At 38.0% G+C, this 19,334-nt stretch overlaps 1 protein-coding gene across 1 annotated transcript in view; it reads right to left on the bottom strand.

The window, feature by feature from the left end:
• LRPPRC (leucine rich pentatricopeptide repeat containing) overlaps nt 1-19,334 on the bottom strand; it is a 116,368-nt gene that overhangs the window by 54,169 nt on the left and 42,865 nt on the right. Inside the window, exons 15-22 of the mRNA XM_049870147.1 lie at nt 7,223-7,250; nt 5,319-5,376; nt 4,108-4,214; nt 3,820-3,897; nt 3,433-3,477; nt 2,955-3,068; nt 1,799-1,929; nt 1,014-1,099 (exon numbers count right to left, since the gene is read on the bottom strand). Coding sequence (XP_049726104.1) covers nt 1,014-1,099; nt 1,799-1,929; nt 2,955-3,068; nt 3,433-3,477; nt 3,820-3,897; nt 4,108-4,214; nt 5,319-5,376; nt 7,223-7,250 — 647 coding nt within the window. The remainder of the gene's footprint in view (nt 1-1,013; nt 1,100-1,798; nt 1,930-2,954; nt 3,069-3,432; nt 3,478-3,819; nt 3,898-4,107; nt 4,215-5,318; nt 5,377-7,222; nt 7,251-19,334) is intronic.

Below are 19,334 nucleotides of genomic sequence, written 5' to 3'. Positions count from 1 at the left end.
GTTTGCTCTGTCGATACTAATTAGCCAAGCAGAGCCAACGAAAGCTTTCCAAAAGACTGCATGTTAATACATTAGGTTCATTAAGCTTCATTAGGGAGGCAGAAACAAACATTTTAGGATACGGAATAAGCGCATTTTTATAATGTTCTTCTTCATTATTGCACAGACGAAATGTTTTTTGACCACTTGACAAAAAAGTGATTTAAAATAAGCACTATTTTAAAATAAGCTATTACAAAATAAGCTAATCCTTATAAAGAGTCTTCTGTGGTAGAAAGGCTCTCTAGGAAAATAATTCAATACTCAGATAAATTATTTTCCCCATGCCTTTTGCACTATAATAAAATTAAACCCGGCTTATCTTGGAATAAAAGGAAGAGAAGGATAAAAAGGAAGTTTGAAAATAAAGCCCAATCAAAAAGCTAAGAAACAAGCAAATAGTAAGAATTTATCATCAAGTGTAATTTAACTATGAGGCTTGGCATTATCATAACAAGAAAATTAGACTATGCAAATCAGCTATATAGTCAGCGATGCTTTTTGCATGAATTCCTAAACAAAAACTTATTCAAGTATCTATTTTGTTAATGTTATTAAAACATAACACAAGGACTACCACCACGTTCAGATTCTTATAGATGAGGTTATGTTTATGGGTTTTATGTTCCACCTTCAGACTTCTTAAGCAAAAACAAAGCCATTAGTCCAGGCACATAAGCAAACTGTGCCATAAGTCATGATCTTCAAACTCAAGCCAAACAGCGACGCTAATAAAAAATAGCTGCAGCAATGTAAAAAGCACTGAGCTGTGCAAATGTAAATGACAAGCTTGCCAATCCATTAAAACTAATGGCCTACACTGTCCATGCAGCTCTGGTTGGATTCACATGTAAATTTGTATGCAAAGCGTTCAAGCACTTTGCAGGATGTGATATACCATTCATACCAATTCACATGTTACTCCAGTGGCAAGATACTGGCATTGTGTATTTCCTTTCTACGCCCAGGCTTACCTTGGAGCTTGCCATGCTTTTCCAATACTTTTACGAGTTCCGTATACTTTCTGGTGTCAAGGACAGCAGTTGAATCTAAGCGGTCACTAAAAATTAACGCCAGATTTATATTACGTTAAAAATTGATCAACTGCAAGGACAGCAATATCCATCTCATCGCGTTCACAAACTCGTCAGAAGTCCACATTGAACACTGGCCCTTACACTTGAGTTAGGTTTGTTAGGATTTGTTTTTGAAGTCGTACACAAATTCACAGTTATATTCAGAGTGACAAAAGTGAACTCTACCAACACTACATATACACTATATCATCCATTTACAATCGATACAAGGAAGAACCTCTTTGACTTTGTAACAATTTAGGTGATTCTAACTTTATCGTGAACACTGAAATCCCAAGGTCTATTTTCATTTCTGGGGTTTAAACCTATCAGGACAGGCAACTAAAGATACCCAAGAAACGGGCAGAATTTTGTTCACACTACAATGTAGAAAGGAAAATGTTTAACTAGCCTTATAAAACAGTCGCCATCTCCACACTGTTGTGATACACACTTGGCTTTAAAAACTGAAATGTCTTATCATACTTAAACAAAGACATCTTGCTGAAAACAAGCCATAATTAATCAAAGAGCCTCACTTTACAAAACTTGAAAAACACTGAGAACAAAGGAATTTCTACAAATTACATTACGTAAGAAAGTAATATTCCATCTACTGGATCCATCGAGCCCTGTATATCAGCATAAATCTCGAGGACTTGATTCAGTGCCAGGGTACTCACAATTCTTGTTTCAGGTTCAGGGCATCCTCCACGTTATCATGTCGACAGCACAAACCTATTAAAGCTGCGTAACCACTGACAACCATGTCGGATTCATACTTTGCTTTTATTTCAAGGGCTTTTTGCATATTCTTAAACATAGAAGGAAAAAAGGAGGAAGAAATGACTATAAAGGTAAAAATAACAAGCTTCTCGTTTTCATGTTCACATTTGAGAAAAAGTTAATAGTTCTTTAAAAATAAATGGTTTCATGTTCTCAATTGATCTTGCTCCTCGGTATTTTTATTCACTTTTAAAAAGCAGGCCAGTCAGATATATGTGCGGAGTTTAAAATTTTGTTACCTATAAGGCAAAACGGGCCATTATTTATGCCAAATTTGATGTTTTAGCTTTGTGTACTGTTATGTTTTTTTAAAAAACGACTTCCAGATTAAATATTTACCAAGCCAAACCCTACTCACAATCTAATTTCCATACACAGAAATATATATCATTGCAAAGTTCCTTGCAGTCTAGTTTAATAGCCACATGATATGAATACTTTAGAATTTAACAGTACAATGTTATAATCTAAAGACAGTTATGATATTTTTTTCCTGAAACCACAAGCATATGACCAAGTCATATTGAACTAGAAACCAAAAAAAAAGGTCTAGTGATATCCCACAAATTGCAGACACACGCTAAAATGAACACAAAGTACAGCTGGACGCCTGCTGAAAGAAGGCAAAAGACCCTTTATCTCAGAAAGAGCTTTTTTCCAGCAGGAAAATGGAATTTCAATCCCTGCATTAACAACCTAGTAATATTTGACTTGCAAATGACTACCGCATGTATCAGTTGCTTGACAATCTAGATATGAGACTGGAGCCATGGCTTGAAAGGACATTTGGCATGTATGATAAACCTATCACGGCTGTTACTATCATTCACTTCGCAGATTATCGTAAACAAACTACAGCAACCCGAAAACATGCCATTCAAGGTGTAGCTGAAATTAGTTAACCTTTCATTTAATTGCATTCTTCACAGGAGTGACTTACAATAATTAATCGTAAAAATCATTAACTACTGTATCTGGCTTTGCTTACTCATCTTTATAAAGATTTTTTTTCTAACTTTAATAACATATTTAAAATATTTAAACAAATGTTACCTCTTCTGAACACAACACTAGTATGAGTTGCCTTAGGGTATCTCTTATAGGTTGATTTTCAGCTTTCAGGTTTTCAAGTTTAGACTCCAAATCAGATGATTTAAGTTGCGAAGTCTACAGAAATGGAAGAAAAAAAAAAGGAATTTACTAAAAATAAAAAATGTACCCTTGTCCTTCTTGCCTTTAATCTGACCTCCCCTTGCTACTTTTCCTAAATGTCATCAATGCTAGCAGGGATACTAACCTGGAGATCCGGAGATGGACTCCAGGAGTTTATCATCTCCTGAAATTATATGCAAATTTCCTGCATATGTTAATTTTTCTGAGATGGGGAATAACATTTACCAACTCCTCAGAGGTATACAAGGTAATAAAAATATTTGGAAACACCGGTCTTTTAAGGATGCAGCCTAGAGTTTGCATTAAGCCTGTCTTTACATCATGTACATCATGTAGATCTATTAAAAAACCTACTTACTTTTTCAGAGTCTGTCTTCTCTACTTCAACCAACACATTAACATCCTGAGATTGGAATTTAAATTAGCACAGAATTAGAAAGCACATGGGAAAATATAATAACAAAAGTCAAAAACAAATTCTGAAAGTCTAACCTCATTTTACTTCTATTTTTTTATTTCTAAAATTTCCTAGGAATTCAGTTCATGCTTTATAAACCATTGTAATTAATGTTTTAAATATGTTGTCCCATATATAAACAGTATTTACCAACAATCAACGAAAGACCTTGTTTTAATGGTTATTTAAATAACTTTTTTTTTTTTTGCCAAAAGCATCATCACTTCAATAAAATTTTAACATGTTTTTATATATAAATTAAGCATTTAACAATTATTTCAAACGCACCTTAATCAATTCAGGAACACGATAGCTATCCAGTATATTACGAATGCCTCTGTAGATATTTTGAGAAATTGTTATGTTCTGTATGAAGAGAAGGGAGGGGGGAAAAAGTGAATTTTAGACAACCAAATTGAAATTTGTCTAACAGATATTATCTCAGACATAATTTAAGTTTCCAACTCTTGCAGGTCATTGAGAAGTGGTCTGGCTGTACTTAAAAGCAGCAATTTCAAATCTAATAGATACATGTCAGGCAGGACAGGCATTCTATAGCAAAAAATGAAACGGTACCATCTTCTTCAGCTGATGGAAGTATTGTCTCAAACACTCCTCCTTGGCCTGTACCTCTGAGTCACTCATGCTGTCAATCAAGGTGTAAAGAAAATAGCCAACAGCTTCTGCGGAAAAAAACGAGAAAGCATTCCACTAAAATTACTGAGACTGTCATGTTATCAAGATTAATTTATAAGAATTCATTTTGGTGTGAGATGTCACCCTGATGAGAGGCTCTGAAATGGCAACAATGATCACTGAGGCATAGAGATTATGTGGTTTGGGAGCACATATCTAACTGGTGAGTGAAAGGAATATTAATTATTTTCAGACCGAGTGACAGCTTTTCAGTACTGAATCTTACTTCAAATCTATTTTTTTCCACCACTCTGTGACAGAGCGGTCCTGCCCAAGGCCTTACCCCTTTCCTGTCCAAATCACAAGTAATGAGAACAAATACTGTCTTGCACACATTTCTATACTATACTGATTTTTTTGTGTAGACAATATTCAGGGAAACACATAAAATTAGAAAGGATCATTAAATGTTGAGTATAGAAAGTTAAATAATTTTAATAAGCAGATAGAGTAATCCTGTGGAGAGCTGCCTATTAGCCAATGAAAAACCGAGATTAACGAAGATGTTTTCTAACAGCAGTAATTTTCCTATGCATTCAAGCATAAAACATATAGGGCCATGTGTTAATACCTAGGACAGAAAATCTGAACTTTCAATAAGGGCACCTACTTATAAAATGCCATATATTCAAGGCTTCATTATATGGAAAAGGAAAACCACTAAATGTCAAAATACTGTATTTTGGATAACAAAATATATTTAAGTAGGAAAAAAAGCCCCAAGAGCTCTTCACTGCTTTTCATGTTTGAAAGTAACTATACCCTGCAAAACATTAAAATCACATGCATACTAATAATTACTGATTTTAACCCTGTTTCCATAGGTGCTTTAAGAAACATTCCCTCAACAGCTGAAAAGAAAAACTATTTCAACCCGGCCTTAAAAAAAAAAATATATATATATATATATGAATAATCAAAAACCTCATGCATCTCAAAATGTTGTGCCAGCAATATAAAGATTTATAACCAAACGTTCCCAAATTTCACTTTCAAAAAGGAAGTGTTTACTGCTCTAATTCTTCTAGCCCACCATTACCCAGAAGAATGGATTTACAGATAAGTTACAATCATCGAAACTGAAACGCTACCTGTTGGTCCTTGAGGGCCCAGGTAATAACGTTTATCCTTGTAGAACAGTTCTGTTATCTGGTAAGACAGAAAATTCGTGCGTTGCAGCAAGAGAAGCAAACGAGAACAAATACAATCTGAAATTGAATTCTTGAAATAATAAAGCCTTTCCCCAGTAAGGTATTACTCTCTATCACAGTAATTCAACATCACCCCCACCCGCCAGGGAAACAGTTTTGTTCTTAAATAACAGGTTTGCCTGTTAGAAACAAAACAAACCCATGTTAAAGAAAAACTGCAATGTTTTATGAAATGTCACTTAGTCTCTAATCTGATTTGTTTCTGTCATTTTAAATGAATAATTATAAATAGGAAACAGCTTATCAGAATTATCAACCAAAATTATTTCTCATCATACTGTTTTTGGTCTTGTTGGAACTGGACCAGTTTATTCCTTTTAAATGAGGTTGTACAAAAATAATAAGATGATAAAATACCCTGGAGTACTAAATAGCTTATTTTATAATCACTCAATGACATTTTTCCACTTATTTTAACAGCACTAAACGAAAGGAGTAAAAAATTCTAACGTGTTTGTTCTCATGGAGTCTCATCAATTAAATCCACAAACACTAAAAAATGTACACACCACTTACTTTTAAACATTTATTCTACAGGCAAAATTTTAATTACAAAAAATTTCCCAATGTGTATTTTATGATCAAAAATATGACTTTTGGAACCACTTTAATGTTCCATATATTCACAAATAAATGGATAGACAGATTATATCCACTAGGATGAGGGAAAATCTTGAAATATAAACTTTAGTATATTCCTAATAAATAGAATAACCACAGTGAAAGAAGAAGAAAAAGGAACGAACCTAAGTAATTTTTGCACACAGTATCTGACTACATATCCTCAGGCTGAAGATAAGAATGGTAACATACAGTTGCTTTTCAAAGTGATATTGGTTAGAAATGCTGAATTATTTTTTGTATATACTATGACTGAGCACATAAGCTTTTAAAACAGTGCCTGGCACATATTTTAAGTGCTAACAACTCACAATTACAGTTACTTCTACTATTTATCTGGTAATATGGAAAATTTGGCAAAATTGACCATATCCTACTTTGCTCCACCCTGCAATTTATGTTGCATTTAATGGCAATTCAAAGTGTAATTAAGGTAGAAATGAGAACCTTTTAAGCCTTCAAACTATTTTGTAACTAAACCAGACATATGTAGAAGATGCCACAAGTTGTAGCCAAACGTTAGATATAAGACAGCCACATTCAATACCAAATTTTCAAAAAAGGCACATTTAATGAATAAACCAACGAAAATCTCTCTAATCAAAAAACTATATCCCAACCATATATGAGAACTGACCATAGTATTTTAAATGGCAGTACAAGCAATATTAAAAAAAAATGAACTAAATTTGGATTTTATAAAATATATAAATTTGAATCTCAACTGATAACGTGTATTTTATTAAGACACAAGTCGTTCCTGGAATTCAGCATAAGGATAGTGTGCTTCCTGCATAAAATCAGTTAATATTTTTTTAAAAGACAGCAGTTTAATGTCTGTCTGCATATGGTTCCTCTATATAGATGCATACACAGACACACACATATATATCTGAAAAGTTCATTACTACACAGGTATGGCAAATGTCACTGCAATACTTTGCACAGACGGCTTTTGGAATGACTGAAAGTCTTACGAAGAATTCTGGACCGAAGTCAAGGACTACTTCAAAAATAAATCTTACGTTCCAGGAGAAGAGTTTTAAAACTGCCCGTTTCAAGGCTTTAAATTCATTCACTTTTAACAGCACATCATAAATGATGATTTTTGTTCTTAGTGACTTTTTATACATCACTTCATGATCTGTGACATTAGAACTTACCTTGCTCCAAAGATTTATATCCACACACCTGCAGAGGGCAGCAGAGGATTAAAAACAAAACAAGACCCAGAAGTTTAAAACCATTTCAGGTCCCGATGCACTAGCAATTACTTTACGTACACATTTCGTACAGATCAAAGCCTTCAAATAAATAAATAGACACCGCAAAAATCAGGCTAAATTTTCAGGGCACAGTAATCGGAAAGGTATGACCCTCATCCATTTTGAACCATCAAAATAAAGACTGATTTGGGCAAGAACTGTCAAGAGTGAGTCCTAAATCTAGGGGTCTGAGTTTGGTTAAGGACAGGATATGCGCACGGTCTCTAAGTGTTCACGGTGGAATGCTCGTTACACGTAACAGAAAAATACTCACCGTATGATGGAGAAATCACACAACACCCTGACTGAGGGGTCCCCACTGACTTCACCGTGTGCCTTTAGTGTAACTCCCTGAGAAGGACAGTCACTCACGTTGTCTTCCAGCAGGGAAGTCGTAACTTGAAGCTGACCATAGGGAACCATCATGAGGAACATGCTATAAGATAACTGGTCTATATTGCTCAAGAGCGTCAATGTCATAAGAAACAAAGGCTGAAGAACTCTTCCAGACTAAAGGAAATTATAGAGAAAAACGTCAACTAACGTCCATCCCTGAACTGGATTCTGTAGAGGGAAAAATGCCAAAATGGACACTACTGATAAAATTGGAATACTGACTATATTAGATAAAAAAGTCGTCAATGTTACATTTTCTTAACTTGTTAACTGTTAAGGGAGCCCTGTGGCGCAGTGGTTAAGCGTTGGGCTCCTAACCAAAACGTAGGCAGTTTGAATCCACCAGGAAACCCTACGGGACAGTTCTACTTTGGTCCTATAAGGGTCACTGTGAGTCAGAATTGACTCAACGGCAGTGGGTTTTGGGTACTGTCGTGAAGAGAATACCCTCGCACCCTGGAATTACCAACTGATGGATTAAAGAGTAAAGGGACATGCTTCATGCAATCTACATCTATTTGTGTATATGTGCGTGTATGTGAGTGTGTGTCTTTATACGGGTGTCTGTATGTATATACAGATAGATTACAGGACAGGGAGGGAATAAATAAAAATAATGTGGCAAAATGTTAAAAGATGGTGAATCTGGGTAAAGAGTATATAGGAGTTCTCCGTGATATTCTCAGTTTTCTAGGAATTTGAAATTATTACAAAATGAAACCAAAAAGCAGAGCCGACCCCAATTTTCTGTTTAAATGAGAAACCATCTATAAATCAGGACAACCAATGAACACAGGCTCTCTGTGTACTATCTTTGCAACTTCCTGTAATTCTATTTAGCCTGTACTGTTTCAAAGCTTGAGTTATCTTAATTCAAGCATATAATTTAAGTAACCTTGTTATGTGTTTTAATGGTAGTTACACAATATAAAATATACATCCAGATAGGCTTTTTTAAAGTTGGACAGTTTTGGGTAGACTGAGTTTTGATATAAGGAGTTAATCGGGCACTTATTTTTACTTTTAAAATATATATGGAAGGCACTATTGATATATGAAACAAATCTGGATGAATTTCAGGGGGATTATGCCGAGCGAAGAAAAAGTCAACCTTAAAAGATCACATACTGTATGAGTCCACTTATGTAACATTTGTGAAATAACAAAATCACACAGACATAGAGGACAAATTAGTGGTTGCCATGGGTTAGGAAGAGGGGGATGGGTGTGACTATAAAGTGCTAGCACAAGGGGGATACTTGTGGTGGTTACACAAACCTACATGTGATAAAATGAAGGAACTATGCACACCTATCGTACCAATGCCAGAATCCTGGTTTTCATACTGTACTAGTTACACAGGATGGAACCACTGGAGGAAAACAGGTGGAGGATACATAGGCTCCCTGTATACTATCTTTGCAACTTCCTATGATTCTATTACCGACCACACCTCTCCCAAAAAAAAAAAAAAAACACCCAAACCCACTGCTATGGAGTCCATTCCAACTCATAGCAACCCTACAGGACAAAGTAGAACTGCCCCATGAAGTTTCCAAGGCTGTAGTCTTTACAGAAGCAGACATCTTTCTTCTGTGGAGTGGCTGGTGAGTTCGAACCACTAACTTTATGGTTAGCAGCCGAGCAATTATTTCAAGATAAAAAATTATGTATTAAAAAGAGATGTTTCTGTGTCCCTCTGGAAAATGAAGAGTAAGTGCTTTCCAGTGACACTGAGATACAATAAAAACCCATGTTGATTAAAATTAGTGTTGTGTTTTTTTTTTTTTTTTTTTTTGGTTAGGCTATAATCAGCTTTAATTTCAAGGAATGTCAGTCTGTAGATGCTTACCACATTGAAGGAACAGGAGGAGAAAGGTGGGAAATCAGAGTGTGCGAGGAAATGAGAGGCCAATGGCTAAAACTGAACAATGTAAGTGCCAAGACTTGCAATGGTCCTTCGTCTTTTCTGTTGACCCCTTTGGGCGATGGGTACATGGAGATTCTACTTTTGTGAATGTTTAAAAACTCCATAATAAAAAATAAACACATACTATCTCTGGTCTAAATTTTGACCCATACGTCCGCTGAACCCTTGCTAAAGTCACCAACAGTCTCAACTCAAAATCCAACTAACACTTTTTGGTCCTCTTTGACTAAGTTTTTTGGATTTGTGTTGCTTTTGACCATTCTCTGCTTAGCTGATCCTCTATCCACTTCCCTTTGGTGCTCTTCAATCCCTTTCAGAAATTCTCCTTCCTACCTGCTCCTTAACAGTGACCTGTGTACTTGGCTCTAAGTGCACTTTATTTGAAGACAATCATGCATGTACAGTTTTAAATTCCCTGTTTCACAGATAAGGAAAAAGACTTCGAAAGGCTAGGTATCTTCACCTGGAAGTCTGAGCAGTCCCTCAAAAGAGCCTCCAAATTGTTAACCATCTCTTTTTTTTCCCCACCATTTTGTGAATTTTAATAGACTTCACGTATGTGGGATCATGAAGAGGGGTCAACTCATAGAAAGTCCCTTCAGTGGCTTCACTTCTCTCTGTCTCTTTCAGAAGAAAAACAAATTCTTCATCTGATTTTCTGAATAGCAGCTTAGCAAACTGGGTGAATGAACATGTCCTTGAGATCTCATCCTCTGCACCAATAGCACCTCACCCAAGGAGTTCCTCCAGTAAATGCTGTGCTCTCCCTGCTCCTGCTGTCTATTATTAGAAATAGAAGGATCTTGCCAAACTTTTCCCAGCCTTTCACCTTTATACTCTTCCTCTATTTCCCAGTTTTTGAGCCACTAGCTGCAACCTTCTTCAGGTACACTAAGATGGAGAGGAGTAGATATTTTCTTCCTTTCCCTATATTCCCTCTGCATCTAGAGATACAGCTTTATCTTCCAGCAGCTTTCAGATCACACTCCTCCTTCTGGTACATGGCGGCACTGCCACAAAAGCTCCTGGAGTTGTTCTGTGTATCGAGCACTGTATGATGACTATGATGCCAGTACCAAATGCCATTCAAGATGGCGCTCCAAAATCCTGACCCCAGGTGGAAATGCGGAAATGACTCAGAGCATTATGGCCATCACTTTGAAGTCATCTATAGTAAATATAATGAACCTTTTGTTTGTAATGTTTCCTTGAAGAAGCTGGCCAAGGAGACAGGGAGAACCTAGATGTTGGCTTTACTGTCATGTGCTAAGGGAGAATCAAGCTCAATAATTTATACTGTTTCTTCCAAAGAACTTGATGGACTTTCATGTATATTTCTTAGGTCCTCCCTATATGCTCAGAGTAACTGAAGAGGGAGACAGATATTGTTAGTGTCATTTAACAAGTGGAATCTCAAATATATTTACGGAGCTTGTCATTAGTTATATTTTAAGCCTTGAAGAACTGGCAAAATAAGACTATGGTAGGCCTTGGAAACCCTGGTGGCATAGTGGTTAAGTGCTACCACTGCTAACCAAGAGGTCGGCAGTTTGAATCTGCCAGGCGCTCCTTGGAAACTCTATGGGGCAGTTCTACTGTCTTATAGGGTCGCTATGAGTCGGAAGTGACTCGATGGCAGTGGGTTTTAGTGGAGGCCTTGGTAATTCAAGGAAGGATGCAGACACTTAACTTTAATTCCCAGGCAGGCTTCTTACCACCTAACACACTCAGAGCCAGCTGCTTCTTTCCCTGTGTTTCATACCTCCTCCAGGTGAGACGATCGTGTGTTTTTTCCCTTTGCTCTATTAATGTGGTATGTTAACCATCTCTTAATGTTGTCCTGTCTCCCTATCTACCCTCCTCTGCATCCTTCCCTTCCCCGCCTCTTCTAATATCCAGTGTCCACTTTCTCTTCATCAGGGGAATCTTTCAACGAGTCAACATCATCCCTCCCGGTCCAAACCTCACACCTTCAAATGAAACCCTTCATGACAAGCCCCAGGCTACAATTTTAGCTGCATTTCTTGTCATTATTTCATGGTTTCCTGGGTTACTAATATCTCAATCTACCTGTAGGCACCCACTGGCACCGCTGTCTCCGCCTCATGCCTCCATACTTGCTATGCCCTCTACCTGGAATGCCTTCTTTCCCTGGACAAATTCTTATTCATCCTTCAATACTAAGCTTAGCATCTTCTTTGCACATCTTACCCTGCCCCATCCCTCCATCAGCCTGCAGGGTAAGAAAAGGCCTCCTCCTCTAAGAATTCATAAATCCTTTACCAAGATTACAGTTGTTTTCTCATTTTCTAGTCTCCCACAGATTATGACCTCCTTGAGGGCAACAAGTTTCTTATTTACCTTTTAATTAACTATCATCTAGCACTCCTAGCCTTTGGCACCGCTACTAAGAAAATTTTCTGAGTACTCACAAATGTATTAAGCACTTTACCTTATTTAATGGTCACAATGATCTCTGAGTTACATACAATTATCAGAGCTATTACAAAGATAAAGAGCCATGGTGGTGCAGTGGTTAAGCGCTCGGTTGAGAACTAAAAAATCGGCGGTTTTGAACCCACCAGCTGCTCTGCGGGAGGAAGATGTGGCAGTCTGTGTCTGTTAAGATCACAGCCTTAGAAATCCTATGGGGTGGTTCTACTTCGTCCTACAGGGTTGCTAGAGTTGGCACTGACTCACAGTGGTTTAGGTTTTTAATGACAAAGATGATGAAACTGAGTGACAAAGTAGTTAAAAGGTGCCCAGAGGTTTTGTGGGTACAGAACAGAGAATGAATGTCAATTCCCTTATCAGTGGAGACGGGTTTGACATTCTCTTTTCTGCTAAACCAATTTAAACACCAGAATCTTCTCAGGGCGCAGGATCTGCATTACAAACGGAGAAGAAAAGGGGCTAAGTAGGCCCCTAGATTCCCTCTCTCAGCTCCACAGCTGGAATACCACCCTTCTCCTAGCCAAGCAGACATCTGGATGTTTCCTCTCTGGAGTCTCTAGACAACTGAGCAGAATTAAGTAACAATATGCACAAACAGGAGCCCTGCTGGCACAACAGTTAAGCACTCAGCTGGTAACCAAAGGTTGGCAGTTTGAATCCTCCTGGTGGCTTTGTGGGACAAAGATCTCACAAGCTGCTTCCGTAAAGGCTGCAGCTGAGAAAATCCTATGGGGCAGTTCTATTCTGTCACATGGGGTCACTGTGAGTCGGAATAGACTTGACGCTACCAAATGACAACAGGGAATATGTCACTATGCCTTCTTTTTTACTTAACAATGCCTGCTGAACGAACACAGGAGTCCCCAGAACTTTCCTCATGCAGTATCCAAAAGACTTTTCACTAGGGAATGTCACCATCCTAAGAAGACAGACACAATGATACTGACACTGGCCATCTCAACAGGCCATATACAGACAGCTTAGACAACCCTAGAGTGAAGCTCCAAGCCAAGAAGCCCCATTTGAACTCCCAATCAGTCTTTACATCCTCTACTCCCTGGTGGCACAGTGTCCTATAGGGATGCTATGAGTTGCAACGATTTGGTTTTTCCAACCAATGTCACAAAACAAATTGTGTATTAAGTTGTTTAATGAGAAACTAATTTGCTCTGTAAACTTTCACCTATAGCACAATTAAAAAAAAAAAAAAAAAAGAAGCTACTGAAAGATGTCTGCTAAAAAAAGAGAGGAAGCCGAGAAAGTCCCAGACACAGAAAGCAAAAAAGATTCAACTCACAAGAAAACAGCAAAGAGAATCTCCTGGATGAAGGCTAAGGAAGAAGCTGGGTGGAGGGATAAGTAGATGTGTGAAGCTCGTCCAGACTGAAGCAGTGTGACTTGAGAGACAGGTATGTTGTGGGCTGTCACTACAAGCGTGCCTGTCACTATGCCTTCTTTTTTACTTAACAATGCCTGTGCAGTCGCGCCCGGAGTCTTAGCTGTATTATTATCTATACCGTTGTGACAAGGTACTGATCAAAGCACTTCCTTCTCCCCTTCCTCATGCCCTGCTGCAGGACTGGCTGAGGATTCTCATTTCATCCCATAGAAGTTTCTTCCTCTGACCACCTCGTAAGCTTAAGAAACAGCACGGTGAGCTTAGACGCAGAAGACGCGAAAGTACCTGTTTATACTTCTGCCACATGCCTAGTTGCCTGGCCACACTAGAGCCCTTCCAGACTTCATGAAATCATGAGCTCATGACCTTCCCCACGGACTTCGCTGGAAAGGGCTTTTGTAAACTCTTAGGAAACCTTCACCCAGAGACTGTTCAGTTTACCTCCTCCTGGAAGACTTGATACACTGATGACAGTATTACTCTGTCCTCACTGCCAGACTGGTTTGCTACTCAGTTTTTCAAAACTAAACAATACTTTGTTCAGGGGTATGTAAAATGGCACAATCAGAGAGAAAAGCAAAGGAATGACTAACACACAAGTCAGGACAGCCGGGCCTCTGGGGAAGGAGTCCTGGATTAGGGAGCACACAAGACTGAGTCTAGTAAAACTAGATGGTGCCCGGCTACCACCACTGACTGCTCTGACAGGGATCACAATACAGTGCCCCAGGCAGGCCTGGAGAAAAATGTAGAACAAAATTCTAACTCAAAAAGAAAGACCAGACTTGCTGGCCTGACAGAGACTGAAGAAACCCTGAGAGTATGGCCCCTGGACACCCTTTCAGCTCAGTAATGAGGTCACTCCTGAGGTTCACACCTCAGTGAAAGATTGAACAGGCCCATGGAACAAAACTAATGGGGCATCACCAACTCTGGGGCAGGGACTAGAAGGCAGGAGGGAACAAGAAAGCTGGTAACAGGTAACCCAGGGCTGAGAAGGGAGAGTGTTGACATGTCACGGGGTTGTTAATCAATGTCACAGAACAACGTGGGTACTGTTTGATGAGAAACTGGTTTGTTCTGTAAACCTTCACCTAAAGTATAAAAAAAAAAAAATACAGTGCACAATAAACCAAACCAAAGCCACTGCTGTCGAGTCAATTCTGACTCACAGTGACCCTACAGGGCAGAGGAGAACTGCCCCACAGGGTTTCCAAGGAGTGCCTGTAAGATTCGAACTGCCAACCTTTTGGTTAGCAGCCATAGCACTTAACCACCACGCCACCAGGGTTTCCAATACAGTTCACAATAAAAAATAAAACCGGGACATCCCAGTTAATTGGCCTAATGGCATGTTCAACGCTTCTGTTCTATCTCCCAGTTCACTGTGTAGTGCCTGGAATCTGAAAAGCTTGCAAGTGGCCACTCAAGGTATAACAATTGGTCTCTATTCACCTAAAGCAACAGAGAAACAAGGAGAGTCAGGAATAGGAGAAGGATTCGGAATGTGTTGGCAACCACCTCGATGAACAATTGCCTCCTTGGTCATGAGACCAAAAGAAATGGATGGTGACCAGCTACCATTACTGAACATTTTGATCAAAGATTCCATAGAAGAATTCTGATCCAAAGGGGGAAAATGCAGAACAGATTTTCTGGAGCCATGGAAGGTGGACGAACCCCTGCCAACTACTGCGCTGAGATAATCATTAAACCTTAAACTTAAAATAGCCCCTTGAAGTCTTCTTAAAACCAAATAATAGTTTAGCTTAACTAGTGAAAAATTGTTTGCCTTGAGCATTGCACTCTTTTAAGAATGATCTATATAGGATCAAAAGGTTAGGGAGCAGTGAATTTATGTTAATGAGGGAGGAACAGCTCAGAAAAGGAGGGTGACAACGGTCGTTCAACTCAAAGAATGTAATCAATGTCACTAAATCATATATGTAGGAACTGTTGAATTGGCGTATATTTTGCTGTGTATATTTTCAATAACAACAAAATAAGTAAAATTTAGAAAAAAAAATTTCCAAGTTCTTATACTAATAAAGCAGCGGAGTCATTTTGAAATCAAGCAGTCTCTCTTACAATCTTAAGTGTTAGGTATTTAACAAATTAATTCTCGCCTTCTCCTCTACCCAACCCCAGAATTAATTTTAGAAGAAGCAGAATTTGAAAAAAAAAAAAAGGCATTCTTTTTCTGACACTTCAATTCCATTCACATCTTTCTTCCCACTCCTTCCATTTTTGGTAAGACCTGATTTCAACTTTTAAGTGAGGTTTTTCTAGCAGAATAAATGAAATTAAAAAAAAAAAACGTCACCTAATCATTAATATTCCACCCCTGTAATAGGCAGAGGAGCCTATAAGACCTGGTTAACTTTTTAACAGTACTTTTTATAAATTTCACACATTAAAGCTGAATAACCCATCAAAACAGCCCCTAAATGAGAATATATGTACAAATAATCTTTCGGAAACATCCTTTTAGTGACACAGTCAAGGCCTACTACATAGTAGTATTCCCAAGAATAATAACAGTATTCACAAGAATAATAATAACCAGCACTTTATTAATACGTTTTTGAGGAGCCCTGGTGGCATGGCGGTTAAAGTGCTTGGCTGCTAACCAGAAGGTCAGCAGCTCAAACCCACCTGCCGCTTCGAGGGAAGAAGATGTGGCCATCTGCTTTCATAAAGACTTGCAGCCTTGGAAACCCTACGGGGCAGTTCTACTCTGTCCTATAGGGTCACTGTGAGTCTGAATCTCCTCAACAGCAGAGCAGTGGGGTTAGCTTTGGGTTTATTAAGCTTTTGCTATATTCAAATTACTACGTTAAACATTTATGTTAATCAATCACCATAGGCACTTAGATATTTTTCTATCGTGCAAGTTCGAAAACAGAGACACTGAAATATTAACTTACCCAGGATCACATACATGCACGTGCCCATAAAACATCGATAAAACACAGAACCGTAATCTGAGTTTTATCTGAAAGCTTGAGGTCTTATCCAGTTTTAGCCCTTATTAACACATACTCTTTATTTTACATACGTACTTATATTCCTCCCATCCCTTCCCCCCTTTCCTTCTCTTTGTGTAACACTTCTGCATTATCCCTAAGAGTTTATACACACACGCTTTCAGCTTGCATTTTCTGATAAATTTTAGTTTAAAAAAAACTCACAAAACAGTTTACTTCATATAATAAATACTAAAGGCAGAACAAAATAAGATAGCCCTACTTGTCATTTATCAACTATCTTCTTACCCGACATTCTGCATTTACAGTAAAAAATCTACCATCCAGCTATTTTGCACATTATTGCTCGAGTCTGCTCCTCTGACTTCCTATTGCGTTGTCTAATTCTGTAATTTTATTGTTAATCTTTTGGATTTCTGAATGCTGTCTCTCTATGGATTCTTGCAACTTATTAATTTTTCCACTATGTTCTTGAATAATCTTTTTGAGTTCTTCAACTGTTTTATCAGTGTGTTCCTTGGCTTTTTCTGTAGATTGTCTTATTTCATTTCTGAGGTCATCCCTGATGTCTTGAAGCATTCTGTAAATTAGTTTTTTATATTCTGTATCTGATAATTCCAAGATTGTATCTTCATTTGGGAAAGATTTTGATTCTTTTGTTTGGGGGGTTGTAGAAGCTGTCATGGTCTGCTTCTTTATGTGGTTTGTTATCGACTGCTGTCTCTGAGCCATCACTAAGATATAGTAGTGATTTATTCTATATTTGCTCACTGAGTCTTATCTTGTTTTGTTTTCTTTCAATATACGTGGATGGGCTACTAGATTGTATTCTGCACATTATTGACGTACATCTGGCAGTAATGAAAGCCAAGATGTGAGGCAAGAGTAACACTGGCTGTGATGGTTACGGTTATGTGTCACCTTGGCTGGGCCATGATCCTCAATGGTTTGGCAGTTATGTAGTGATGTAATTTGGTGGTTATGTAATGGTGTAATTAGGCAGTTATGTAATGATGTAGTTATCCTCCATTGTGTGATCTAATGTGGTCATCCTGTTTTCACATAACACCGATTTTTGCATAATGGCCTGGTGTTTGGAAAATACTCATATCAGTAAGGAGTGGGTGTATATTCAACTTCCTCCTTTTCAATTAAAAGCAGAAATTACATTAAGAATATGATGCTAAAAAAACCAAACCTGTTGCCGTCAAGTCGATGCCGACTCATAGCAATCCTATAGGATAGAGCAGAACTGCCCCATAGAGTTTCCAAGGAGCGCCTGGTGGATTCGAACTGCCAACATTTTGGTTAACAGCCGCCGCTCTTAACCACCACGCACCAGGATTTTCAAATATGATGTCAGACAAGGAAAACAATAATGCAGACCGCTCCTAGTAACTATTCTGCGTGCCTGTGGCTATCTGGCAAAGAGTTCAGCATGCACATGTGAGGGCAGAAAGGGGGGTTAAAATTACAAAAGACTTTCTGTTGACCACGGTGAACAACAATGTGGTGCACCAGACAGAGATACAAATGTCAATAATTTCTGACTTTCTCATTATTTCTCTTCCCTGAACATATGACTCATTTTCTACACTGATTAGGATAGAATTAAGAGCAAACACTTCATTCCATCTCCCAATTCTGGTGAGGTCGGAATGTCATCCCTGGGTGCTTCACTGTCTGAAAAGAAAACCTTACAATGTAGCATTTAATTTTGTGAACTCAACAGGGCTATCACCTGACCCTAAGATTTCAGGATTAGAAACTTGATTTTTTTCAACACATGGAAGGCAGTACTCTGACGGGACAGACTCCCGCTTGCCAAGTTCAGAATGATGCGTTGGGTCAGAAAAACCTCCTTACACTACAGAACTGTTATTCTATGTGCTACAAATACTTATATCCCTCCTTGCCAACTCCGATAGACACATTGCTCTTTTTGATGCTGTATTCCCAGTCAAGTTTTGAACTAGCTTTATTGCCATTTTGTCTTAGAAGTGACACTTCTCGTGGTGCAGTTTTCAGTAACATACTGCCCTGTTTCTCATTTAAACTTTATCCAGCTAATGCTAGGGAGAAAAAATACATAAATAAAAACACTTGTTTGTATTAAACATCTTCTCATCTTGGATTATACTTAAGATTTCGCTTTATTAGTCAGGTTTAAATCCCTTTAAAATAGTCTTATAAAGCTTGGAAATAAAAACTCCGTAATAATCTTGAGTAAACCTGTTGCCATTGATTTGGTTTCGGCTCTTAACCACCCTACAGGACAGAGCAGAACTACTCCACAGGGTTTCCAAAGAGCGGCTGGTGGATTCAAACTGCCGACCTTTTGGTTAGCAGCCAAACTTTTAACCACTGAGCCAGCAGGGCTTCACTGCACCACCAGGGCTCCAATAATCTTGAATAACTCATCCTAATTAAGCAGTGCTGAATTTAAATATTTTCTAAAGGTGACACTGCCTGCATTTGTTAACAGACTATTTAAATTAATTTATAAATTATAAAAATTTAGGAAAGCCTTATACTTTATTGGTATTACCATATTTTGAGCATTATCAACTTATAAAAATAAATACTAGCTTGTCACTTAAACACTGCTCTCAAAACATGCAAACAAAACAGCAAATAAAAAATATTGTGGGGTATCATAAAGTAACTGTGCCAAAACAAAACGGTTTCAGGCCACTGCTTCTTAAGACACTGGACCTACCAAGGTTAGGCGACTAATCTAAAGGTACATAGCTATTCCAAAAACTGTATTCCAATAGTGAAATACATATTCAACGTTCCCTTACGTTTCGCTGAAGTGACTACTACATTTCACGATAGGGTTCT

The sequence above is a fragment of the Elephas maximus genome, chromosome 26 (genome assembly GCF_024166365.1).
Source record: "Elephas maximus indicus isolate mEleMax1 chromosome 26, mEleMax1 primary haplotype, whole genome shotgun sequence".
In the NCBI taxonomy this organism is placed as follows: Eukaryota; Metazoa; Chordata; class Mammalia; order Proboscidea; family Elephantidae; genus Elephas; species Elephas maximus.
The sequence above is the reverse complement of the archived record's forward strand: the minus strand, read 5'-3'. Positions and strand labels throughout refer to the sequence as shown.